Source organism: Drosophila tropicalis, unplaced genomic scaffold, assembly GCF_018151085.1.
Source record: "Drosophila tropicalis isolate 14030-0801.00 unplaced genomic scaffold, ASM1815108v1 contig_463, whole genome shotgun sequence".
Classification (NCBI taxonomy): Eukaryota; Metazoa; Arthropoda; class Insecta; order Diptera; family Drosophilidae; genus Drosophila; species Drosophila tropicalis.
In genome coordinates, this window is record NW_027172929.1 from 3,400,645 (window position 1) to 3,427,858 (window position 27,214).

Sequence of the window (27,214 nt, forward strand, 5' to 3'; positions counted from 1 at the left end):
CCAAAGGAATCTCCTCTACATACACACTCCACACACACACACACACACACATACGTACATAAATATGGTGGCATTTCCGGTGTGTGCGTACGAGGGGCTAGCGGTGCTTTTGGCATAAATTATGAATAAAGCGAGCGGCGCGTGTGTTTGTATCTGTGTGTGTGTGTGTGTATGCTTTCGAGTGAGCTTGTGGTGAGGAAAATGAAGTAAAATGCGAGGCCAACGAGTATGAAATGAAAGCAAGTGCCGTGGGGGGTAAAGGCTCAAAGAGGAAGAGAAAGAGACATAAGCAAAAGGAAACCAACTATGTATCCGACCAAATGCAAAAGACGATTTGCCAAATACACTAACAAAACCACCAAAAAAGAAAATAAAACCCATAATTTAGCTTTCAACTTAAAAGTAGGCTATACAATATGATGTAAAAGTCATTACAACTAAGTTGTTTATTTTTTTTGTCACATACTTTTAGGTTGCCATTACATAAAGCCTCTCTCTTTTTCATTGGGCCTTCTGATTCTAATAGGGCATACAAGTGAAGAGAAAGAAATGTGTCCACTTTCATCCACAGAGGCGTAGGCCGCTGCTGCTGTTCGGGTGGGTAGTGGAGTTTGAGATGAAGAGAGGGAAAACGAGAGAGAGAGACAGTGAGAGAGGAAAAGCAAATGTGTCTGGTCTTGTAGGCAGCCCACAAACGAGCTTGACTTCGTTTCGCCATCAGAGTTTTGTGGAGAATGAGCAGAGGAGAGCTTCCCAGCTTCAGCTTGTTTATAGTATCTCAATAATTAATGAGCTCTTAGGAATTTTTGTGGCATACAACAACGACGACGACGACGTCGACGACGACGAAAGAAGGAAGTGAATGTGGATGTGGATGTGGATGTGGATGATGGTGTCAAGGGAAGGAATGGGATGGTAGCGGTAACGGCAACAGCAAAATGAAGGAACAAAGTCAACTGTCGTTCCACTTGGAGGTTCGCCTTTGGCTGTCGCTTTTCGCCGCTGCGAAAACTTAATGTACAAATATAATTTGCCGCACACACAAACACTTATGTGGCTACCAAACGAGAGGGAACCCCAAAGAGGTTGGTTGGGGTACGAGATCTTCCATTCCCCACAACTAAGCAACCAACCAACCAACCAACCAACCAACCAGCCAGCCAAACCAACCAAACTAACCAGCATTTTGTTTAGCCCGCAACTATGCGCCACAAGATGTTACAAAATGTTGTTTGGCATACAAAGCTAGTTAGCAGACTTACTAGGAGGCATGGGGATAGGATAAAAAGGTGGGGCAAAACTCCCCACTAATGGTGGGGCCTGATGTGAAGCAGCGTAGCAAGTTGTCACCGAGAGAGAATGAGAATGAAACTGGGCGAGTTCATATTTTATGAATATAACCATATTATATGAGATCCCAGAGTCAGTGTCAAAGTCAGAGCCACCAGTCAGACTGTTGTAAATGGACCTTACCCAGCCAGTCAGTCAGTCAGTCAGTCAGACAAATACATCAAAGGTTTTTGGTGTCTCTTTTTTTTTTTTTTTTTGTTTTTGATATATTTTCTTTTATTTTTCTATTCTGTCGTTTTGTCTTTGGCCTTTTTGGGAAATGGAATGAAATGCATAGTAGGACAGCATGGAAATAGAATTATTAGGCTAAATTTTTGTATAGACAGAATAGTATCCTTTAAATAAGAACATTTTCCACTCGATTTTCAGCCTTTCAGTCAGAATATTGTCCAATTGGAAGACTTTAGAATCTAAATTCTGTGTGTGTTTTTTTGTTTTACTTTTCGTTTGAGTTTGCTACATTCTGATAAAAATTGCAATCGTTCTCAAAATAAACTTCAGCCCATAGGTAGGCAACAGTTTTTTGCCACCCACACACAAACACTCACACACGCTCTCTCTTTTGTTGGAATAATTTTTCACAATTTTTCTCAATTTGAAATTTGCTGTGTTCCGGCATACCTCACCACCTGCAGCATGAAGGGGAAAAAAGTGGAACAAAAAAAAAAAAAAAAAAAGAGATGCTGTTTCCTTATTACTTATTCATTTGCCACGCTTTTAACGCTAGTACCCGCTACCCGTTCCATTCATTCACTTTGCCAGCCAGTCCCTTGGTCCATGTGAGCCACCTCCTTCCACTGCTCGCCCCCCTCTACTCAAGTTCTTCTCCTTTCTGGTCCTCACGACTGGTGTTTGCTGCTGCTGCTGCTGCTTTGGCTGCCTTTGATTTGCTTAATTTGTAAATTGTTGGTAGCGAGCAACGTCGAAATGAACCGGGAGCGAGAAATGCTTTTTCATGGCTTTTAAACGCTTTCGTTGCCATGAAATTGACCAAAAAGCCAAAAATGGCAAATGCTGAAATTTTTATAGCCATATGTTTTAGTGTCATAAAAAGCCAAACGAAACGAACGAAAGAGAGAGAGAGAGAGAGAAGCGTAGGTGGAGGAGCCACAATGCATGACACATGCATATTTTATGGCAAATTTTATAATCTAATTACCGCAGAAAAGAATGGTGGATGGGAAGGGGGAAACGGTAAAGAGAGAAAAGAAAAAAAACCGCAACGAAAAGCAGCATAAGAAAAGTAATAATGATCGCCCAGCTGGGGCACAAGGGGCTGAGGCATAAAAATGACACAAAATTAGCTGGGAGCAATGGAGCCTGGAGTCCAGGTAAAGCGAGAGGCATTAAAATAAATTGCACAATACACGCACACCCATCCAACGACCCACCCACCGCACACACACACGCAATCTGAGGTAGGGGCAGAGTTCCTTTTAGAAGTACGCAGGTGTTGACGCTTTCAGCGCCTTTTATGGCCGCCAACAACACAACACAAAGAAAGTGTCATATGGAAACCGTAGCAAACTGAACCCAAAATAAAAAAAAAATAACAACAACCAAAAAATAAAAGATGGGAAAGTCTTTGATAGCACTGAAATACAACAACGATGAGAAGACAACGACGAATGAGCCACAATTTAACGCATTGGCGGCTACTTAAAAAGCCTCGCATGCCCAAGCGATAAGCGTGTGCATATTCCCTCTTACCAAAACCAACCAACTGCCTCTCATACACTCACACACACACACACACACAGAGAGAGAGAGATTGTGGGGGAGGAGGGTAGGTATATGTATGTTGTTTTGTTGGTTGACCAAATGAATGTTAAGCAGTTAGGTTTTTTTTTTTTGTTTTGCTTCTTTTTGTTAATATTATCCAAGGCACGTGACACTCGAAAAGCCGTTAAATTGCCATTTGACAGGCAACAACGGCAACAGCAACAACAACAACAGCAACAACAAAACCAAGCGAGAACAATAACAACCACAAGGACACACATAGATATAAAAATTTGTGAGTAAGGTAAGAAAACAATTTTGTTGCCATTGAAATGTGTGAATAATTGAAGGCATCGTGCATACATGTATGCCAAGTGTTTAAGCATTTCGACTTAACCGCCATTGAAATTGAAATTGCAACCATGCCAGAGAGTTAGTTAAACAAAAGTTTATATTTCACCTTCTTGGTTAACTTTTATAACCAGAATAAACACGAGCTTATTAAAATCATCAAAAAACAAACGTGGCACGGGCAGGCAAGAGAATGCTTTCATCCCATAAAGATGACTGCAGAGGCAAATGTTTTTAAGGCTTAATTAAACTTCACACACTTAGAGGACTAACTAATGTAGGCATTAACTACAATTGGCATTAATAATGAGTGGATTTGGCGAAACTTTGCCAAGACATGTTTTTCATATGCTTTTGGAACTGTAAAAATTAACTGTAGACAATGTTGTGCTTCGAGCATTATTGGATATTTCCTAAATTTCTTTAGATGCTTTAAAAACGGTGTCTGGAATTTCTTATTGCATACTTTAGGGGGAGGGTTTGGCAAAGTTTCCTCCACAAGCTCATCAATTAGCAAGGAAGAAACTTGGATTACTCTCCATTGGCTAAGCTTGTAAGGGAATCTTTTTTAACTAACAATCTGCGGCACTTCAGAAAGTATGGTTGTCATTTAGTATCTATAACTAATATAATCTTTAACTCTTTGCCAAGCCAAGTTTGAGTTGTCTTTTTAAAATTTAAATCAAATTTTAAAGTCCTTATGTAATAACCAAAGTAGTAAGTGAGTAATGTATAAAATTTAACGAATTTAAATAAGATTTTGCTCAATTCCCTATGATTTTGAATGAAAGTGGGATTGCGGTTGTTAAGGTGGAGAGGGGGACAGGGGGGAGAAGGGGTTGGGGTAGTTTAACTACTCGTAGTTCATATGGCTTTTCAGTCGGAAACCCTTCTTTTGCTGCCCTTTTCTTCGTCTTCCACTTGAGTGAGTGAGACGTGTAAAAAGGAATGAGAAGAAGGTAGAGGTAACAAGAAGAAACAAAGGCATTGATTTAATTTGTGCTCGCACACACTTTACACTCAGCTACCCATTAAACGCATAACCCATGGTAACGTAACTGGAACTGGAACTGGAACTCCTTGTTAACCAATGCCAACGGATCGGAGTCATAAGCAACGGGTCGTGTAAGAGAGAGAGAGAGATAGGGATGTTGGGCAAAGTGGGATGGGGACTTTGGCTTAAGGAAGTTGCTTCATCATGACGTCAACTCCACCATACAAAAGGACTCTTCAGGCCAAGTCATGTAAGCATGTGTGTGTGTGTGTGTTCGTATGTAAAAAAGGGTGGGAAAATTGAAAGTCTTAAAGGAACTCGGCAAAATGTCAGGTTACCGAGCAGCAGCAGCAGCAGCAGTCAAGTGATTCGACAGTCTCAACCAGTCGAGGCGAAAGACTGGCATAGGGATAGGTATAGGGCAAACGAAGTGCATCTAATTGGCACTTGAGGAGAAGGACTGGCAAGTGGCCCAACCAAAAACCCCACACTCCCTTTGCCATTCAAAGCCGACCCCTTTCCCCCCTTCCCATCCACTCACTCTCAAAAAAAAAAGTAAACTGCTTATACTTTAGGTGGATAAGTGTGTGTGTGTGTGTGTGTATCCCCAGCTGAATTGTAATTGCCATTTTGGCCATTAAATGTTTTCCACTTCAGCATTTTATGGTTGACAATTTACGTGCTAAACGGGGAAAACATCTGCCTGACCACCCAACAGCACCCGACAACCCCACCCAGTCACCCCCCCCATTCCCCCTCATACCACATACATACATAACTCATCAAATGGCAGGCAAGCAGAAGGAAAAAAGGGACAACAAATGAGGTGGATAATTTTATAAGCAAATGAAGCAGATTATCAAACCAAGAAATGACCAAAAAAAAAGGGATCCCAAGACCAAAACCGGGCCCTCAATCGTCCAGTCTCCCAACCATCTTCATCTTCATCTTCTCAAGCAACTATTCTCATTTTGGGGCTTGACCCCCACAAAGAAATAACAACAAGGAAGAACAAGGTCGTCAAGTGTTGTGTGTTGTGTTTGCCTTTGTCAAACCAATAAATGTAAAATTTTCTTTAAGTACATATCCAAAAGGATCATAAAATAAAACCCATAAATATTGTAGTACAGTTGCCTCACAACAATAACAACAACAACAACCACAACAAAAATTGGAAGAAAAAGACAGAGACAGAGAGAAAGAGCAAGACTGAGATGGCAGTACAAATCGAGAGGCTCACTCTCGGCTCATTGTTGTTATTATTGTTTTGCCATAAAATAAAATAAATTTATGCAAACGTTTGCCTTTGTATGCGTGCATATGTATGTATATCAGTGTGTGTTCAATGTCTGCGTGTGCGTGTGCTTCTGTGTGTGTGTGTGTGAGACAGAGTTTTCTATTGTTATTTGCATTGGAAAAAGGTGCACGCGCTTCAGTTATTTGAGTTTAACAATTGGAACTGCATATTAAATAGGCCCAACTCACCGACGGCATCCTTTACCTCGCTTGCTTGAACCCTTTTGACCCATAGCCCCCAGACCCTTATACCAATCCAATCCAGCAACTTGCTTTGCCTCTCTCTCTCTCTCTCTTTCCCTTGCCCTCATGCAGTGATTTAATATGTTGGCATTTTCAGTTCCAAATAAAGCATTGATTATCATGCTTTTGTGGTGATTTTATGGTTAATTATTGCATTTTGTTGTGGAAGCAATTGAATTTATCCAAAACAACATGATATAAAAAAGAATTTTGAATTTATTTCGATCATTCATGGAATTGTTAAATAGCCACAATTCGGTCACTTCTGTAAATGAAATGCCATAATCAGCTATATCCCATCGCGTTCTAAACTATTTAAGGTTAGGTTTACTCACATAAATCCTTCTCTCCTCTTGGAATATGTGATCTATGTATAAATCCTTTGTGGGATTTCTGACAGAATCATTCAATTGATTGATCTCTAAGTGATTTCCTATTACAAATGCATTGGCTTACTTTGATCAATTAACTTAATTGAGTAAAATGTTTCTTGCAGATTTTCGCTATATATGTATATTTTTTTGCTATTGTCATTGTTGCTGTTTGTTTTGTTGTTGTTGTTGTTGTTTGTCCTTGTTGTTTAATTGCCCAAAAAAATAGAAACGGAAAAGATTTTTGGTCAATGACTAAACAGAAAAATGAAAAGCAGCAGCATTTTGTTGCTGCTAAATCTATCCCTACCACAGACAACACACACACACACACACACACACACACACGTTTATATAGATTGAAAGATACATATATGTACATATGTATCATCCGGAACCTATATCATTTTGTATGCAGACAGAGAAAGTATTCTCCACACACTCTTTCTAACCCACCGTGTCTATGCGTATCAAATTGAAGCATTGATGCGGAAGCGGCGATTGCTTTGACTTCACTTGAAGGATGCGGATGCGGATGAGGATGCGGATGCCGGCCTGCTCGACTGACTGACAAAGCGGGCCAAAAGTTTGACGATGCTCCAAGCAGCAGCCTAAGCAGAATCAGGAACCGGAGCTGGTGGCATGCCCGCCTTGTAAATTAGCTTGTTTTGTTGTATAAAATTTTGTGACGTAGCATTTCTTGTTGTGGCCGAATTGAATTCTTCTGCCCAGCCCCGATCTCCCCCGCGACCATCACAACACAAGTTGACTTCTGCATCTATGTATAGCCGTCTCTGTCTTGCTCGCTCTTTACTTTCTTACCAAAAATAAGGAATGACAGACAGAAAACATTATTTTATACGAGAATGAACACGCTAAAAATTTCACTTGAAGCCGGTTTTATGCTTCAACAATTTTGTGAAATTCAATTTATGTTACCCAAGGACATAAAACATATACTGAATCATTACACAGACACACCCACCCACCCACACACACACATGCATGCTCAGAGTGCGTGTGTGGCACGTAAAATATCAGTTATACAAGAATAGTATAAGTTTTACACTCGAACAAAAAATAAAAAACAACAGAAATACTTCCAACACTTACAAGAACTAACAATTCAAAAGAATTTTGGATGGAAAATTCCTTTTAAGGCATTTAATATTACAGCAAAAGCTACAGTAGGTAGTCACCATAATATTTCGTTCAGTGTATTTATTTGAGACGTGCAATGACGTAGTCAAAGAGCATCAAATGCAGTTCAGCAGTCAACGGAACAATGGTAAAAGTGTGAGAGATACTTTCATCTGCGTGTCTGGCTTTATCCTTTCGCTTTTTCGCCATCTCCCCCTCCCAGCCAAACAAGCAACTTCAAAGCTAAAGTTTAATGATAACTTGAAAAAAAAGAAGGGGAATAACGAAATCTATATATGTATGTACATAGAAGAATGACTGAGGAAATGAGGGAATGAATGAATGAAACGGTTGAAAAAAGGCCAACCTGAGCTCAGTTTCCTATTGACACTCACACGTAGCAGACATAAATTTCACTTTATGGTTTGTTAACGAGTTAAATTCGAATACAGCATAAAGAAAACGAAAACCCCAGAAAGTTTGTCATTTGTTCGCCTCATTGGTGGGGTTGTATGTAGGTACGCCAAGGAGCTGCGTTGGAACTAGTCCTAAGCGTGTTGGAGTGTGGAGCGTGATAAGCATTATAGTTATAGTTATAGTTGTAGTTATAGTTATGATGGCGTTGCTGTTGCCATTGCCAGCTAAGGGGTTTGCGCTTCTCTACTTGCTTCTGCTTCTGCTTGGGTTTGGCATTGGGATTGGGATTGGCATTTTGGGGGGGGCGGAAGGCGTCAAAACGTTAATGGATTTTTGGTTTTGTTTTTGAAAGGTGTCTGGTGGATGGAGAACCCTAGAGGGGAGGGCGAAGCTGAAGCTGATGCTTGCCGGTGTCAAGAGATGATGCCTGGCTGGGGTGTTGACTGCCGAATAAAATTAGTTAAAACGTTTTGAAAAGCAGTTGAGAGAGGCTTATGAAAACGCAGTGAAAGTTTGCCTTATTATAATCACGCTCTCTTTCTTCTATAACTTTCGCTAAATTTATGAGAAAAGTGTAAGTTGGCTTTCAGTTTCAACTTGAATTTTTAAATACCTAAAAGTGCAAATGAATCTGTCAAAAGGCTTCCCTCTAATGGGAGACCTAGAAGTAAAATATATTTGTAAGAGACATTATCAGTGAGATGTAAACGAAAATCGAATTTAGTTTGATTTTTAGCTAGGAAATAGTTTGCAAATGAATAATGTAGTAACAATTAGCCCAAAAGGGGTTTAAAAAAGGCTTAGACAATATACTAGTTGTAGGAGTTTCAACAATAAAGTGAATAACCCAAACAATACATATTAGGCAAAGGGACTTCAAGTAATAAGCAAAGGCATCAACACAAATCTCAAAGCTATCAATATGAACTGCAATTGATAAGTGCAATGTAAATAAGGGGAAATGAAATGGAATTTGTCAAATATCATTGTTAATCTCTCCACAGTCTTACCTTTTGGCCAAGATTTGATTCATTTAGTTGCCATCTGCCATCTATGCACACGAATGTATGTATGTATGTGTACATGTGTACATCTACATAATGCATGACATTTGGTTTCAATAAATTCTTCACATTATTTGTAATATAGCTAAGCCAATGTTGGGTGTATTATAGAGCTATAAGCCCATAGGCCCACTACCACTCACACCCATAAGACTTAGCTCATTAGCGTTTCATAAATTTGATTAAGACAATCCCATGGGCATTTGGTTGTTTGTTTACTTGCCTGTAGTAGTATGTATGTATGTATATGTAGATGCTTTGTACGTTTTGTTAGACAATTGTCGCAACCCTCGCTTGCTCGCTTTTCTCTTCATTCATCTCATCAGCATTTGGGCAAATTAGTAGCAGAAGCCACCACCACCACCACCAAGAGTAAAAGCAGAGCCAAACAAAATTTTTGCCCTTCTTCCATATTCACGTATACAAATATATATGTAGATATGTATATATTGCCCACATATACTGAGACTCAAGCTGAGTCTGAGGGGTTGTGATATAGGGGGGGACAGAGTTTTGGTTGCCTTAGACCTTATATTGTACATATGTATACCTAAGGTCTTTTACAATTTCGTCGCCACTTTAATTGGATTAATTTGCATTAATATTTATTAGAGGCAAATGCAAACGCAGACGTAGACTTAGACATCATCAGAGAGTGAACGAGTGAGTGAGTGAGTGAGAGTCGTCGTAGACCCTCTGGCCATTTAAGTGCCCAATTTTCATATCAAAAAGAAGACGAACTTCTCCTCCATAACATTTGCAATGCAGTAGAAGCAAACACAAAAAAACACACATAGAAAAAAAAACAAGAAAAAAAAATTGTAGGGAACGAGAAGAAGAAAAGCAGTAGCAAAAAGGAACGTGGCTAAAATGTGCACTTGGAACTTGGAACTGTCAAAGCAAATATGTCAAACATCGTTGTCCTGTGTGTCCTTTGCCTTTTCCCTCCACAGTATGCTGCTGCTGCTCTGGCTGCAGCAAATTTTTCTATTTGCTTTGCTTTCGAGCGCTGTTTACTCTCATATATGTACATTATATATATACATATATATATATATATATATATATAAAGTATATATATAAGGATAGAAAGGGAGAGAGATAGAGAAGGATGTGCGTCCCTGCATTTGTTTGTTAGCAAACATGTAAGTTGCCTTTGGCCGAGACCAAGACATCGCTTACTTCAATCATCTGGCACTTGGCTCTCCATCATTCTCTCTCTCTATCTTCCTTTCTCTATCTGTCTCTATCTCTGTCTCTCTGGCAAGGTCTTTTTGCTTTCTTTTATGTCTCCGACGAAAATCGAAAATCTATTTTACAATGCAAGAAAAAGTCCTTTCAACATCGTTGCTGCTACCGCCGCTGCTCCTGCGCTTTGTGCCCATTTTTATTTTTTGGCAAACACTTCATACTTTCTTTCTTTGGCCAAGGCCCCTACCCCCTGTACCACCATCGTCTTGTTATCCTCACCGCTTTTGCCACTCTGCTTGCTAGCGCTTTGGCTGCTGCTGCTGTATTTGATTTCGCAAAGTGCGCGCACTGGAAATTTGATTTCGACGACTGCTTCTGGTACTGCTGCAGTAGTTGTAGAATGTCTGCCATGTGCCACCAATACATCCTGCTGTCAACTCGAATAGCAATCACAGACATACGAGGACGAGGACAAGAACGGGAACGGGTAAAATAGAGATTGAGAGAATGAGAGATGGTGAACTTATCCATCCTTTTTTTTTCTATTTTTCTTCTTTTTTTCCACTGCTCATCCATTGTCATATATGTATGTGTGTTATGGAGACGCCAGACGGAACATTGCTGGCAAATAGCTTTGACTCTGTCTGTGCTCGTTCCCTCTCTTAAGCTACAATTATCAACATTCAGTCTTCACTTTATGCCATTTGCTTGATCAAAAAAAAAAAAAAAAAAAAATAATAATAATAAAATTCTCACATTCTATATATTCAAATTAGTTGGCAATTTTCTTTTTCTCATTTAACACCAATTTAGATAAATTGCCAAGACAAAACATATGCAAAAATGAAATGTTTTTCCCTTTAACCCTAATAAGTATGCTATGGTTTTTGTTTCTCTCATATATGACATTGAATGTACAAGGGAATTGCAATCAAGTTAATGCCAAATTTTATAGAATATGTCTAGAATCTGTCCTGCAAATGGTTTTAACAAGAGAGCTATAAAAACTTTTTATTCTTAGGCACGATTTGACTTCAGGCAGCATTTTCTTTGTTTAGTTGTAGTAATTGTATTTTGAGCATGCAGAGAGAGAGAGAAAACTCATAAAAAAATAACAAAATATTCTCGTTCGTTCTCTCAAGTTTTCGCTGAATAAAATAAAAATATTTCTTTGGGTATTCAAAGCACTTGCAATATTGATTTGTTAATTGAAATTTATATTATAGAATGTGTATATGTACATATAATAATTATGAATAAAACTTTCTTTGTTCAATTGCCGAATAGCCGTTGCCTTTGCTTCTTTACCTCACTTTAACTGTAATTTCACAATTGACTTATAACTGAGCAGTAAATGAAGCATCCATCATTTTGCCATTTTAACGCAATCAGAGAAAGAGAGAGAAACGAGCGAGAGGGAGAAAGAGAGAGAGAGAGGGAAGAAAGTAACCTTTAAAATGGCAACCATTTCTCGCTCACTTGCTTGCTCTCTCGCCCTCTCTCACTGACTGACCTTTTGCAAGCAATTAAGAATCTTTCTTATGCCTTGTTGAACTTTATATGGGGCCAAACGAAGCGAAAGCGCTGCATTAATAAGGCAAAACTCCTGTGCAACAACAACAGCTCCAACAAGAAAGAGATAGGTAGAGAAAGAGAAAGAGAGAGAGAGAGCGAAAGAGAGAAAGAGAATACAAAATACACAAATTGTAAAAGAAACAGCATCTGAAAGTGAAGCGAAACTCACTGCAAGCACTAGCAAATCATCATTAATATTCTAAAAGTTGCTGTGGCGAAGGTTTTTTAGCGAAATGCATAAAACTGTTTAACCCTGAGAGCGTGTGGTTTGTTTCGTTACTGCGCTCGCCTCCCCATCGTCCCATCTCAGCACCCTCGCATAGCCAAGCCCCACCCCCTTCTACCTACATTTACATCTAATACTACTTCTCTTTCTATCTTCAATTAATAATGAATGAAGGTGTTAAATTGTTGAAATCTGTGCAGTGCGGTGCAAAGTGGTGCGGTGTGGCGGCACCACCATTACCACCACCTACTTACATAACAACAAGACGACCTACATACTGTAGGAAACTGGCTGTTAGATATAATGCAAGCACGAGTGAGCGAGAGTGAGAGACAGAGCAAGGTAGTTGTAAGAGGGAAATGCAAGGGCTAATTAATGAAAATGCTTTGAAATAATTATGCATAATTTTTTAGTATATACATTGAGCAGTTTATGGCTGAGTTATTACAACAGCTGCTGCTGCTGCTGCTGTGAAAGTAATTAGCATAGCCAGGAGGCATAGTGATGCGGGCAAGGAAGATAGACACAAACACACACACACACATACAAGGGGGAGGTGCTATACATTGAATACGTACATAGCATGTATATGTGGGTCTATGTTGAAATATATATTCCAAAAGTCAATTGTAGCTTAAATATCTTAATATGAATTTTTCGATCTTTTGATTAAATTATTTTGATATTATGACAATAAATTAAAATATTGCTTGTTTGCATCACAAACTATGTAATTCCAATTTAATTAGCCTTTAAAAATTCAACAAATTTAGTTCAATATAAATTAGTTTTGCTCGTAAAAAGTGAAACTTTACTATGCAGATTGATTTAAATCATAAATTGACTTATTAGACTGCCAATTTGTATTATATCTGAAATAGTACAATTTTTAACATTCTAAAACATTTTTCTTTCTAAATTAATTTTGATATTTTTGGATTGGAAGAACAAAAATTGGAAATTTTAAGATTTGATGTTTCCCTAGAGCGATACCAAACAAGTTAGCCAAGTTTTTGTTGGTCTTGGTATGTATCTATTAGATCATTGATCCGTTTTGGAAGCGCCAGTCAGTCAGTCAGTCAATGTGTGCTTGAAAGTTTTTCCCCCCATTGGCTCAACGTTTTAGGGTGGGGGAGGAATGCGATTTATAACTGTATTCTGGTATTGGTGAAACTCATGAAAAGTGGTGAAGCATTTGACGCTCTGTTGTCATTTTTACTTGGTAAGCTTAAGAAATTTTGAAATGCCAAAACAAGAAGGAACTTTTCGTGGGCCATGAAACAAGAAGCTTGACAACTAGATTTCAAAGTAAACAAATGAAGGACAGAACAACGCACATCACACCATGCCATTGATAAACCAGTGTGGGGGTTCATGTACATACATATGTATGTATATATGAATGTTCTTCTTCGCTTTAGTTATGTATGTATGTATGTATGTGTGTATGTATGTATGGTATGGTAGGTATCTTTCCTCTTGCATTGCACAACATGTTTTCCATTTCGAGTGTAAACAAAATTCTAATACGTAGAACATATTGCTGGAAAATTGCTTTCCTTTCGGCATTCAACAGTGGCAGAAGGAGCAACAACAACAGCGGGCACCCAAGGAGCAAAACCAAAAAGCATTGTTAACCAACAATAACAACAACAACATCCGAGCAACATGAACAGCTATAGCGAATGCCAAAAAGAGACAGAGAGAAAGAGAGAGAAAGAAACGTAGGAAGAAAACGTCAAACTTTTGATGTTGCAATTTGTAATTCAAGCAGAAAACGAAGCGAGCAAATTTTTTTTTACCTCCCACTCTCCCTCCTTTCTTCACGGCAGCATATACATATATGTCTATGTATGTATGTGTGAATGGATGAATGCTTCTCCCTTTTTTTGTCCCTACTACTTACTTCTTCGCCTCTTTTTTTTTGGATCGAGGGGGGAGAGGGAGGTTTGTGTAAGGAGCTTCTGAGAGTGAGAGTATGTTTGAATGTATGTGTGAAGGTGAAGGTGAGGAGAAGCCACGCTGTGTGAGAGAATTTTGTGACGAGACTTAAGCCGACTTCAATAAACGCAAAAACGGAGTAAAATAACGACGACTGAACTACCTATACACACCCACACACACGCACGCACACGCCGATGCAGAAAATACCGTTAATTGGTCTTGGTGACCCCGACGATGGCCATTCAACTAGATAAAGCTGGGCTTAAATGCACGTGAAACTTGAATGAGACAAGTTCCAGTGGCATTTTTCAAAAATCCGTAAAAGATTTTCATTATTTGGCTATAGTTGTTCCTTAACCATTTCATTCTCAGTCTAAATATCGATAAATAACAATTTGATGGTTAATTGCTAGCATTTTCCTACTTTATCTTAGAGTATTCAACGAAAATTGGTGTTTTTTTTTTTTGTTCATGTTTGAATCAAATTTTGTTGCCAAGCAAACGCAAACTCTTGAAGAAGGTCTTGCAATTATTTTGGAAAATCTTATTGCAACTTTTTTTTTCTGACCATGGCGGCGGCAAACGTTGTGAAAAGTTCCCACATACCCAAAAATAACAAGAACGTTGTGGAAAGAAGAACTTTCCTCTGAATTTTGCGCCATTCACATTTTTCGTTTATTTTTCTTTGCCTTGCCGTTCTCGGCGTTCGGCCCATTGTGTGGGCCATAAGAAAAGCAAAAACCTCCATAAGCAAAAAGTTTTGGAAGCTTGAAATATTGTTAAGCGTGGCCCGCAAAATCGAGCGCAAATGAACACCCAAACACATACACACACACACACACACAGAAATGGAGAGAGAGAGAGAGAGAGAGACAGCCAAACGAAGATATGGTGAATGGAGCAGAAGCAAGCAAAGGAGGGGTAAAGCCGCCAATGCCGCCACAGCTGGCAGTTAAAATGTTTTTGAAGTTTTCGATTTTATGTCCTAATCCTTGGTACGGTACTTGTTGTTAAGAAGAGTCGTCGACCAAGACCCAACTAATGTCCCTAAGCTAAGCACTTGAGTGAGTAAGTAAGTAGAAGGGCCGAGACTTTTTACTTCAAAATTCCGAAAGAGGGGATTATGATTGTTATTTATTCCTACCGTCCCTCTCTCTCTCTGTCTCTCTGTCTCTTTATGTGTGTATTAGTGAGTGTGTGTGTATAGTCGCGCCCCTATCATTAGGCTATGCTGTTAATTGTCTAAAGATTAAGATCGTTTTTTCTTTTTCTTCTCTCGGTTTATTTACTTAGGCTCAAAACGGCAGAAAGGAATCAAAAGTAGAAGGAGCAGAAGAGCCGCCGCCTCCTTGATCAATGACTTTACGCTTCAATGAAATTGTAAAAGAGAGGAAAATTATTCGTTGAGAGCAGCTGTCACCCCTTTGGGCCCTTTTCTTTTCATTCTTTTTTTTTTTTTTTAATTTTCTTCTATTCATTGCCAATTTAAGTGCGATATAAATAATTTGGCAGGGACACGCCGTCCATCAGGTAGTAGCTTGCTGACTTTGATGGAACATTGCCATAAAACTGATCAATTTGCTAGGGTTGAGTTCGTTTCATTGTAGAGGGTATCGCTTAGGGGTAGGTAGGCAACCTCACTTATTCACTCTCTAACGATAGGGTTTAATTGATTATGCACAAATTCTTTTTACCATTTTTGTTTTATTTTCATATGGGGTAGATTTCGGTTTGTGGTAGAGTATAAATGAAAACAAGAACTCTTTAAACCGGTATGATCTAGTACCTTGGGCGGAGAGATGGTTACAAAAAAAAAAAAATAATAAAAAACAATAGTAGGAAAAATGGTTACATTATGCGCATGATTAATTTTTGAATATATTCATGATATTCATAAGAGAGGTTTGGCCTGATGCTGGCGATAATAACCCGCCAACAAAATGGCCGACTTATCGAAATGCAATGTTTCATAACAAAGTTATTTCAAATGAAATTTTCTTTCTAGCAATTATTGACACATTTACCAAAAACGATAACGAACAACCAACCAAACAAACACAACAAATATCCCAAGTTTTGTGCTCTTGTTTGGTTGGAAAACTTTTGTTATGACTGTAAGATGCCCTGTCACAGCTTTAAATGTTGATGTAATAATTATATTTTAAAAAATGTTTTCTCTGTTTAAAGTTTCTTCAAATTGTTGTATCGAAACTAACTGCCGATTATTGCCAATTCAGATAAAGTATATAAAAGCAGATCAAGATATTTACAGATAGACTAGACCAATCAGATTCGAAATCTTATATCTCATACTATTCGAGCCGATCCTTTTTTTTTAAGCTGTACAGGGTATAATAAAATCATATAAAAAACCAATCAAAGTTTCAAAACAGACTTGAACAGGTGTTTTACCACCCGCTACCATTCAGCCCTCTCGCCCCCCTCTCTACACAAACCAAACCCAATCCACAAAGTCTTTTGGTACTTTTTGGACCATTCAAGCCGAAAACACGCACAACTTTTAGCTACTTGTAATTAGCTTTTCTTGTTCGATTCGTTGGCATTCTCGGCGACCCATAGCATCGCGGTGCTCTTCTCCAACCAAAACCCATACCAACTGTGAACCTTTTGGCTTCCTTCTCGGTTGTTGTTGCTGTTGCGGCTGCTGCTGCTGCTGCTGCTATTGCGTGTTGAAGATTTAACTTTTTGATTGAGAAAACATCATTAACGCACGTAAAATGGCCAACTATTTCTAAGTATGCTGTGTGTAGGTTAAAAAGTTTTTCGGTTTCTCGGTTTTTCGGTTTTTCTAGATGCTAAAAATCAAATATAGTAGCAAAAACCCGTAGCTGGAAGGAGACCAGCGAAATGTGGTAAAAGTTTCTAATCACATTTACCGCAATTACTAACAAGGTTTTTTGTTCCTTTCATAGAGAGCTAAATAGAGGGAAAAGAAGGAGAGGAGGAGAGGAGTTGTAGAGCAATGGAAAGATCCTTGTATGTATGGTGAGGGCAGTATGGGGGATTGGTGGTTGGTGGGGGTGTAGAACTGGTTGTTGTATGCTCCTCTTCAAGTACTACAAAGTAAATTAAATAATTTAATTAATTATGAAATTTTCGCTTTCATTTGGCCAAAGATGCTCGGCAAAAAGATGAACAAGATGAAGAAGTAGCAACGGCAATCAAGATGGTATTTATACCTAATGAGATTTTGGTATGGAAACGAAATGTTACCGTGCTGTGGATTTGGATTTTGGGCTGAATGGCGGAGTTGGGAGCGAACAACAAATTGATAAAAATCTCAAAAGAAATTGTTGTGGCAAATTTCTCTGTTTATGAATTTTTGACTAAGTGAGGCATAAAATGCTTGACACAAATACAAGAAGAAAAAAAAGAAGAACACCCAAGGCCCTAATCTATTTGGCATAAGTCCATAAAATATTTATATTGAATCGATTCCACATCATAGCAGACAATGCCACCTGCTGCAATCTCATGCAACTTAGCTTGCTTATTCATTCATCTAAAGAACCAAAACACTTCTCCCCCTCTGTTACCACTACAGTTTATAGTTTTCCACTTTCTTAACAAAAAGGGGGGTGGGCAAGAGAGAGAGAGAGAAAACTACTGGTAAAACTCTTTTACTTTTTAGTAGTTTTGATCCCTCACTCGTTTTAGGTTACTTTCAGTTTCTCCATTCAATGTTTGGTCTGATGTTTTGTTTGGAAGAAGGAGGAATTTTAATATTAAGCTAAGCTTTTGTTTTGGTTTTCGTTCCCCGCGACCGTGCTCAAATTTTCTTGGCTTTTGGCAAAGAAGGAAAGTTTTACTCTGTATCTGCAGCCAAAATAGTTGCAGGACTATTTCTTCATCAATTTTATTGGTAATACTTAAGGACGGAAAAACTTTTGCCCACATTACATGAGTGTGGAGTGAAAGAAACGTTTAGGAAAAAAAAAAAAAACACAAACGCTAAAACCAAAAACGAGAAATGAAAAGGATTCAAAGTTTTCTCTCTCTATTTCCACTAGTTATGCGTACATTTGTGTGTGTGTGTGTGTGTGTGTGTGTGTGTCTTGGATATGTGGATTTTCAGTAGTTATGTCGTTGACTGCTTCAAGGAATTTTTAGTAGCAATTTTTATGTGTTTTGAATGAGAAACTAATAAAGTGAATTTTATGTGCTCAGCTTAATTGTAATTACTTTGGTCTCTGTCATTCCCAACAATTGAGTGTAAAAAGTTGGCAACTTGTAATTATCACTTACAACACGAACTTCTACCCCAACACTTTGACACACACACACAGAGAGAGAGGCTCTGCCAAGGCTCGCCCACACTCACTACACACACACACACACACATTCACATGGAGCTTAATTAATAGACATGACATGAAACGCTTCTCATACTCTTTTCTCCTTCTCCATGACGGGGCACAATTCTGGCCACAATAATAATTTACATTTTAAGCCAATTTGAAAATGTAGCAAGAACAAAATACAAAAAATACCAAAAACAAAATGCAAAAAAACAACAAAAAAAATGTTTCCATTTTCACAGTTAAATAAAAATTAATTACAACAATTTATCGCCGTCGTCGTCGCAGCAGCCACAAAAAATGTACACAAAAGGCATAGGCCAAAAGGCAACGACTTGTTCATATCCTGCAGAAAGTTTCAGTTAAAGTCATTGCTTTATAATTCCCAACAGGTTCACACTTTTAGATCTTTGGTTTGCAGTAAACTAAACCAAAAATATCTTCTTTTTCTTTGAATAAATTATTCTTCTGTTTACTTAATTCAGATTTGAGAGTCTTTTCAAACTATTTGAACTCCTGAATTCGTTTCTATAGTTAACATAAATTGCTTGAATTTCTTTAGCAATAATCCAGTTTAATTCCAGATTACCCTTTGCTACCCATGAAAGGTTTACCGGCGGGAACTAGGAAAGCAAACGAGAAAAAAAGGAGAGAAAAAAAAAAAAAAAAAAAAATAAAAGTCAAAAAAACAAAACGTTACGAATTACAAGGCATACAAACCCCCAGGACAACTGTCCAACTGACTGTGCTCCCCTCCACCGCCTTCTTGCCTATTCCCGCCCCATCCATCATTCCAGCCCTCGTAATGTGCGGCTTGTTGTTGTTAAATGTCGGCTAAAACGCAAATGTTAAACCCTTTCGTTAATGCAAAATAATTGCTATGGTTCGTGGTCCGAGTTTCGAGTAAAAAACCCAACAAAAAACAAAAAAATAAAAGTTAAAAGCAACTGAAAATTTCTGTATATATGTATATATATATACTTATTTTTTTGTGTCTTCTTCGGGTTAAAATTGGAGCAACGGAAAATGTTGGCAAGAGGTGGCCTAGGTGGTGGAGGTGAGGGGGCGTGTGCCAAGGAGTTCCGTTTCATTTAGTTTTCAGTTTCCACCTAATTTAGCCAATTGGGTAAAAGTGCTTTGTCATAATCAGCCCGGGAGCAAGGTTCGCATATCTAATGAACGAATGAATGAATGAATGAGTGAGTGAGTAAAAGCGAGAGAGAGAGACTGAATGAATGAATGCGAGCGAGGAGTGTAGGAAGAGAGGAGCCCATAAAACAAACTTTTCATGGATTCGGTTTGCTTTTTCACTTTTTTTTTGTCGTCGTTTTTTTTTTTTTTTTTGTTTGCTTCTTTGTTTTGTTTCCTCTTTTCCTTTTCCTCCGCTGCTGGGCACATATTTATCGAGTTGCTAATAGGCTGTCACATAATTAGCCAACAAAATCGGCTACACAGAATAAAACGAAAGGGCCAACATCAACAACAACAACAACAGCAACAAGAGCAAACCAAAACAAAAAAGGTAAAAACCAGAGAGAAATGAAAACTGAAAGGACATTAGCATTAGCCGTAGATAAAAGTCAAAGATGTTAACGATAATGTCTCAAAGAGAGACAGAAAACGAAAGCGAAGCACAATGAGAATAGAGCCGAGAGAAGAAAGAGAGTGAGTAAACCTAATGCGTTTGCCATCAGGATGAGGTGGAAAGTTTGGTGTATAAGGCAAACGGAGTATGCTACTGATGGGGTTAAAGATTTTTTGGTCTGCTTCGGGACATGTAAATGGGTTTTGGCAATGATTTATCTTGGGTATAGAGATTAAGAGTGACGAATGAGTATTCAAGTTAGAGTAAGGTAAATGGGCAGAGGATAGGGGCAACGGGAAGCAATTGCCTATCAAAGGTACTTGCAATAGTTCGTTATCTTGCACTATTCCTGTCTCTTTGGATTTATAAAAGCAATTGGCAAGTTCATCACTTAAAAAAAAGATATTAGCTTTTTGTAATCGATTTGAAGAAAAGAATTGGAATTGAAACCAAAATTGAAGCATATCACTTATGCCTTTAGGCGCCTAGGATCGAAAGGACTCATCATTATCTCTACCTGGAACAGAGAAACCCTTTGCCAAATAATTGCAATTAATTTGCGAACAAAAAGTGAAATGTTGAGCAATTAATATTGAGATCATTAGACCTATTCCCATGACCTTTATGGTTTCGATTTCCTGTTCTGACTTTAACACTTTCCACATGGCAATTAATTTTTTATGGTTTAGAAAGTTAGCTTGTTGCTTGGCTCTGCCTCCCCTGCCCCTCTGACTTTGTCTCTACCTTCTTCATTCTAACCTACCCTAGGAAAACGAAAGGTTACACATTTAATTTGCCAAAAACGAAAAAAAAAAAGATTCGACAGGGGGGAAAAAAATGACTTTTCAAAAATGGTGTGAAAAATCTCACCCCCCTAACCATGCCCACTTCCTTTTTGTGGACTATCCGCTGGCAAACAGAACTTTGCAATTAACAATGCAGAACAGCTGCAATCAGGCAATCTATATACATACGTATAGATGTATGTATATTGGATATACGATACGACAAGCGATGATTATTGTTTCAACGCCTCAATAATTCTGACAATTTTTTAAAAAACGCTTGCAAAAACATATACAATCCGGACATGGACACAGATGGACAAATATTTGTTGCCATTGGACAAATGCTGCAGAATGGGTACATCCACACATACACATACACATACAGGAGAGCGTGAGAGTGAGAGTGAGAGTGAGAGTAAGAGAACCGGAATGCGAATGGGAATGTAAGTTGACCATGGCGATGATGGCCATGATGTCGAATGATGGCCAGTGCTAATTGCCAATTATGGACAAATGCGTCCGAGCGCGAAATTAAATTAACCCCTTACCCCAAAATGGTTTATGTATTTTTTATTTTGTTGTTTTTAAGTTTCGTTTTATAAACGATTTCTTTTTCGCTCTCTTTCGCTCGCTCGCTTTTTCCTGCTGACCTCCCCACAGCAATTCAGCAATTGGTGTATGCATTTATGTTGCCAAGTGGCCACCACCGCGTCATCAATCAGTGAAAAGGAGATCAAACAGAAACAGGAAGGACGAGGTGGAGGTGGAGGTGGAGGTATGAGTCAAGCAAAACGCAACTACTCAAATATATGCAACAACAACAATATACAAAAAAAATATTGAATATTTATATGCCTCTCGTTGCAATCAAATGAAAAGCAGAATTTCAGGCTCTAGGCTCAATGCCCCAGGAATACCCTATAAATGTTCACTGCTTTCTCTTTTTTTCTCTTTTCTTATTTATCCAAAGGACACAATCATCAGTTCAAGCGTGCCATAATTCTGTTTGCACATAAAGTTAAAAAATATATATTTTTTTTGGTTTAAGGAATATTTAAGAATTGTTTTTTCGAGAATCAGAAAATTGCTTGCAAAGGATTTCAAACAAATGAAACAACTTTTGTTTGGCCAAGGGTACCACAAGTCTCTTTCATTGATCTGAATTTAACAAAAACTATGATTTTTTATTATATTTATTAATAACATTGAATATCGCGTAGTCCAATTATATATAAAAATTGAGTGAAATCGTATAATGAGTTAAGCGCGCTGCTGAACTGATTCGCAATACAAAATAAAATAAAAATTAAACAATTTCGAAAAGATTACCTACGCGTTTTTTTTTTTTTTTTTTGATTTATACATTTTATTTCATGCTGTTAAGCCATTATTAAATATGCGAGTCTTCTGAGTTTTCTTCTACCATTTCATCCAGTTCATCTTGCTCATCGTGTGTGCTCAAAAGCGAAGGAGGACGTAATATGGTAACGGTATAGCCACCAGATGGAGAAGTACGGGTATGGGTGCTACGCATATTCAAGAACCGTGAACGCATACGTGCCCTACGTTCACGATGACGCTGCTCAATGAGCTCATCAAAGTTCACTGTGAACGAAGTGTGTGGGTTATTGAAAGAATTTCCTGCAGATTTTTGGGATCCACACTTACTATTCGAAGGTTTGGGACGCACATCAGAATTGGAATTTTCACCCGGCTCTCGCAACTTAAATCTATCCCCACTATCAAGTTGTTCAGCGTGTTGCTCACGAACCAAACTGGCATGCGAATTTTCCGCGCCCAATTTACGATGCCGATAAAATTTTTGGTCTGAACTGGAGATTTGTAAGCTGGATAAATCAAAACTCGATGATAAGCTGTTCTGTTTGGTCAAGACGTGATGAAGAAAGTTATCACTGCTAATATTGGATGCAATCGAAGGGCGACCATGTGGTTTCTGGGTGAGGAATTGAAATAATATTATGATTGGACGATCTCTTGTTTTTTTTTTTTTTTTTTTTCACCTTGGAGTCTTTATCTACCAATGCCGATGAACTAGTCGGTTTGTGTAAATCCAATTTGGCCGTCGAGGCCTCAGGTGGAGCTTGTCGTTGCGATTCATCGGCATAGGGCAATTCATTTGGAGATACGTCATCCCAATATTGATCCTTGAGCAATTCAGGATGCTCTTGATGCATTTCATCCACAATCAAATACGAAGTTGTCAAATTACGATCGATTATCCAATTCAACTAGGACGATTAAAGACGATGAATGACAAAATATTATATATTTGCTTATCCTTTTCAGCTAACCTCAAAATCATCATCATCTTCACCAAATGGATTGATAAGAGATTCGGCAACTTTTAACCATCCCATGAAGAAGAAAAATTGCAATATGGTTAAAAATGGAAAATATTGATTCACCTGATTTGGCACTTGGCATTCATTATTAAGAGTCCATTGTTGACCAATTAAACTAAACACAAAAAACGTATAGACGGCCAATGTGACAACTTGTGTATAGACCAATGGCACACTAACCCAATCGTAATACAATAGAAATCCACAATATCCTCGAAACTTATTCAATTCATCAATTATTGATTTTACGGCAAAATCATCACGTATTTTGCTTTCACGCCTGGCACGTATCACAATACTAGCAGCCCATACAATGGGCATCCAATGTTTGGGATAATGCGGAAATGATGTATCCAATCCCTCAATTATGGCCTTCTCGTTCTCAAGCAAAAGACCAGCCTCAATGATCTGAGTGTAGGTGGGGAAACGTTTCTTCACCTGCGGCGATATCATTGTGAATACAATCACCTGACACAGGCATACATAACGCATAACAGTTCGACGCATGGCACGTGCTCGATCATCGAAACCAATAATATATGAACTGATCAGAATGGCTATAGAATCTGGCCATGGTATACAACAATACTGCTCCCACCAACGATCCATCACGATGGTCACATAGAAACCCAAAACAAATGCCAGAGGTATCAGACTGACATGTTTGCAGCAATAATACACAATCAGCTCAAAAATCCTTTATACCGAACAAAAAAAAAAAAAACATTGAAAACAATGCAAAAGTAAAGAATTAATGGTACATTTACCTTTTCAAATTCTCATTCATCAATAGACGATAGATCAGGGCCAATAGAACATATAATATAAGATAGACGATTAAATCTACCCAGACTAGTTTGTAAATGCTGCCACGCCATCTGTTATTCGAGGGAAAAACTAATCAAATCCACGGAGAGAGTATATAAAATTTTACTTTACCGAAATAGTAAACGAAGAAAGTTGCTTATACGTCGTGAGGTATTCACTTGGGCTGTATAGGTTACAGTCATAATGAAGCACCTTGATTCAATGAACGAATTAGTCAATTAATCAGTTGAAATTAACTATTAATTAGGTGGCCTACTTGTTAAGAAAGTGTAAATTTAGTTAAGAAAGTGTGACCAAGTCTGCTTGAAGAGGCAAAAGGCAAAATATTTTCAAGAAAATACCATGGCGTATGAGTAATAATTTGCCAGCAGCTTCAGATGAATACAGCCTAAAGTTGTCTAAGAACTCTCTAAAAAGGACAGTAAAGAAAAGCCAACAACTGTTCACAGTGTGCGAAAAAGAAACCTCCCAATTTATTGAAAAATGAAAATTATTTAGGGATTACTGAGGAGGTGGCGGCTGAGGAGGCTGCTGTTGCCTCTTTTTCACAAGAAAGCTTCTGGTCGTCTGCTGGGAGGTCTCAGAAGAGCGAGTAACAAGTGACTGCAATTGCTGGGAACGGGAACTTCTCATTGACTGCTGGGATCTGCTGAAGGCTGATTGTATGGACCGTGCTTGTTCTATTTGTTGACTTAAAATTGAATTGGTAGGCGATGGATTGGCACCCAATTCGCCCTTCATCAATTCCAGAGTCATGGCTGTATGTTGTATTTGACGTGAGATGCGTTCACGTTCGCGTTCCTCTTTTAGACGATCGAATTCGTCCATACTGGTAACACCACTCAGAGTATTCTCATCCTCGCCCATGGGTTCATCGGTGTGATCCAAGAGACTGCCATTTGGGCTAATGGAAACCGACAGGGAACTGTGACTAAAATTAAATTCACGTGGAGCAAAACGTATGCGTAATTCGTGCTCCTCATGCTCCTCCTCACCCTCTTCGCCATAGTACTGAATCCAATCGAGATCCTCATGACTAGTATGTTTGGCCACCGATGCTGTTATTTTCGATAGATCCAATTTGGCTGTCGATGCCTCAGGATGTTCACCACGATGACCATCAACTTGATATGGCAACTCATTGGGAAAGACTTCATCCCAATATTGATCACGCAACAATTGCGGATGATCATTATGCATTTCATCGACAATTAAATAGCTAACTTGTAAATTACGATCAATTAGCCAATTTAGTTCAAAATCGTCATCATCATCGCCGAAGGGACAGATTAAAGTCTCAGCTACCTTTAGCCAGCCCATAAAGAAGAAAAACTCCAATGTACTAAACAATGGGAAGTAGTAGTTCACAATATTCGAATAGGCTTTTTCCCTCTCCTTTCTTTCGATCCATTGATGTCCAAAAATGGCAGCCATGAAATATGTATACACAGCCAGTGTTACCACCTGAGTGTAAACAAGCGGTATACTTATCGTATCGTAGTGTATTAGCATATTGCAACCAGCACGAAATTTATTGATCTCATCGATCATTGATTTCAGCGAGAAATCATCCCAAATGCGTCCTTCTTTACGTGCTCGCGTACAAATACTTGCGGCCCATATTATGGGCATCCAATATTTAGGATGTTTTGGAAATTTAGCATCCATTGCCTGAATAATATTCGCCTCATTTCTATTCATTAGGCCAGCATCGATAAGGTACTCATAGTTGGGAAAACGTCGCTTAATCACAGGTGAAATCATTGACAAAACCATTGTAAGGCCAAGACACATATAACGCATTATAGTGCGTCGCATTAGACGGCCATGTTCATCCTGGCCACGGACAAGAGCACTCACATAGACAGCCAATGGATCGGGCCAGGGTACGGTTATATATTGACTCCACCAGCGGGAAACAATAACCGAAACATAGAAACCCAATACAAATGAAAGTGGTATCAAATAGCCATAACTATGACAATATATCACAAGCTCTTCAAATATCCTAAAATATATTAACTCAATACTTTAAGTTCAATTGCATAAAATATCAAATTGATTGCACTTACGATCGATCATCTTTGGTTAGAACAAAACGATATAATATAGCCATGCAATAGAAACTGGCCAAAAACGCCAATAGATCGACCCAAATTAACTTATAGATACTAGCACGCCATCTAATTGATTGATTGATTGATTGATTGACATAATGCTAAATAAATTGAATGATTCTTTCAATTACCTAGCAAGTAGTTTCCAAAAGCAACCAAAACGTCGACAGGTGGCAACTTCTGCAGTGTATGAGACAGTCATAGTGAAATCAAACAAAATCTTTCATTCCAAAACAAAAAGAAACGAACACTTAACACAAAATAGACATTCACACATGGCAATGGCATACTTTGATTAAGTATAAGAAAATTGGATTGAAAATGTTTTGGGTTCTCGGCTTACGGTTTTCCTTAATTTCTTCAATTAGTTTCACCTTCGACTCCTTCTTAACCATAATTCGCATTCACTCGAGCATTATACGTAGACAATTTTGCCGCCTCACAATTATTTAAATTAGATCATTTATATTTTGCCGAGGCGACAATACACTCACACACACACACACACACACACACAGACAGACAAACAACGCCAAAGGCAATTGCAATTGGCCAAAAACCACATGTGCTTCCCATCTATCCCCTTCTACCCCTAACATCAACCTAAACCAATCTTAGTCTGCAAATGGTAGCATCTAGTAGGAGGCGAGTGTAGTAAAATTTTAATACCTTGCCGTGATTTGGAACGCCTCGGCTTATTTCCCAGCAATTGAGACAGTGAGAATAATATTGAGAATATGAAGGAGCGAGCGAGAGAGACGAAAACACGGCTATAGTGGAGTGAAAGTGTGAAGAACATTTTCAGTATCTTATCAGCATTGCGAGCATGTAGAACACACATTTATATGTGCGTATGTACATAAGTGGTTATATTTTGATACCCTTTAATTGTGGGTTATGTACATATATTAAAGTCATAAATTACATAGACATCTTGATCTATAGTAGTAGTAAAACTGATCTGATTATTACAAGATTATCTAGACTCTTTTAAATATAAAATGGTTATCAAGATTTCTAAAAGTTTCAGAACTGCCCAACATCTGATTTACTTACATCGAATAGAAGAAATCTTATACATATATGAAAATCCAAATGTGTTATCTTATTAAAAAAGTTTGAAATAGAGTTAATAACTTTTATGAAATTCCAAAAATGTGCTAGTTATTGAGTGAGGGAGCTGGCAAACCATTTATAGAGTATCCACAAGTCTATCTTAGGTTTGTGTGTGGTTTTATATTTTTGTGATAGTCGTCGCTGCTGCTCTTTCTCTCAATTATATAGGCTATATAGAGGGTGTAATCCGCCAACAACCCAACCGAAGAAGTGA

General features: G+C 38.3%; 2 protein-coding genes across 2 annotated transcripts; both read right to left on the reverse strand.

Annotated features, from left to right (window-relative positions):
* Positions 1 to 21,925: 21,925 nt before the first annotated feature.
* On the reverse strand, positions 21,926 to 23,949 carry Best4 (Bestrophin 4). Its single transcript, XM_068287136.1, has 6 exons — positions 23,879 to 23,949; positions 23,707 to 23,817; positions 22,889 to 23,636; positions 22,598 to 22,825; positions 22,245 to 22,530; positions 21,926 to 22,181 (listed from the first exon to the last, which is right to left on the reverse strand). The coding sequence occupies exons 1-6, from the start codon at positions 23,947 to 23,949 to the stop codon at positions 21,967 to 21,969; spliced, it is 1,659 nt and encodes a 552-aa protein (XP_068143237.1). The 3' UTR covers positions 21,926 to 21,966.
* A 266-nt stretch (positions 23,950 to 24,215) lies between these two features.
* Positions 24,216 to 26,086, reverse strand: Best3 (Bestrophin 3). Its single transcript, XM_068287019.1, has 3 exons — positions 26,016 to 26,086; positions 25,840 to 25,950; positions 24,216 to 25,775 (listed from the first exon to the last, which is right to left on the reverse strand). Exons 1-3 carry the CDS (start codon positions 26,084 to 26,086, stop codon positions 24,269 to 24,271), a joined length of 1,689 nt encoding a protein of 562 aa, XP_068143120.1. The 3' UTR covers positions 24,216 to 24,268.
* Between the last annotated feature and the right edge of the window lie 1,128 nt (positions 26,087 to 27,214).

Excerpts from the sequence above, each read along its gene's own strand:
- Best4 (XM_068287136.1), bottom strand. The coding sequence starts at position 23,949 with ATGACTGTAACCTATACAGCCCAAGTGAATACCTCACGACGTATAAGC. Across the intron at positions 23,818-23,878 it reads TTTCTTCGTTTACTATTTCG|ATGGCGTGGCAGCATTTACA; the intron begins GTAAAGTAAAAT and ends CTCGAATAACAG. Across the intron at positions 22,826-22,888 it reads AAGATGATGATGATTTTGAG|TTGAATTGGATAATCGATCG; the intron begins GTTAGCTGAAAA and ends TAATCGTCCTAG.
- Best3 (XM_068287019.1), bottom strand. The coding sequence starts at position 26,086 with ATGACTGTCTCATACACTGCAGAAGTTGCCACCTGTCGACGTTTTGGT. Across the intron at positions 25,951-26,015 it reads TTTTGGAAACTACTTGCTAG|ATGGCGTGCTAGTATCTATA; the intron begins GTAATTGAAAGA and ends TCAATCAATTAG. Across the intron at positions 25,776-25,839 it reads CTAACCAAAGATGATCGATC|GATATTTGAAGAGCTTGTGA; the intron begins GTAAGTGCAATC and ends AATATATTTTAG.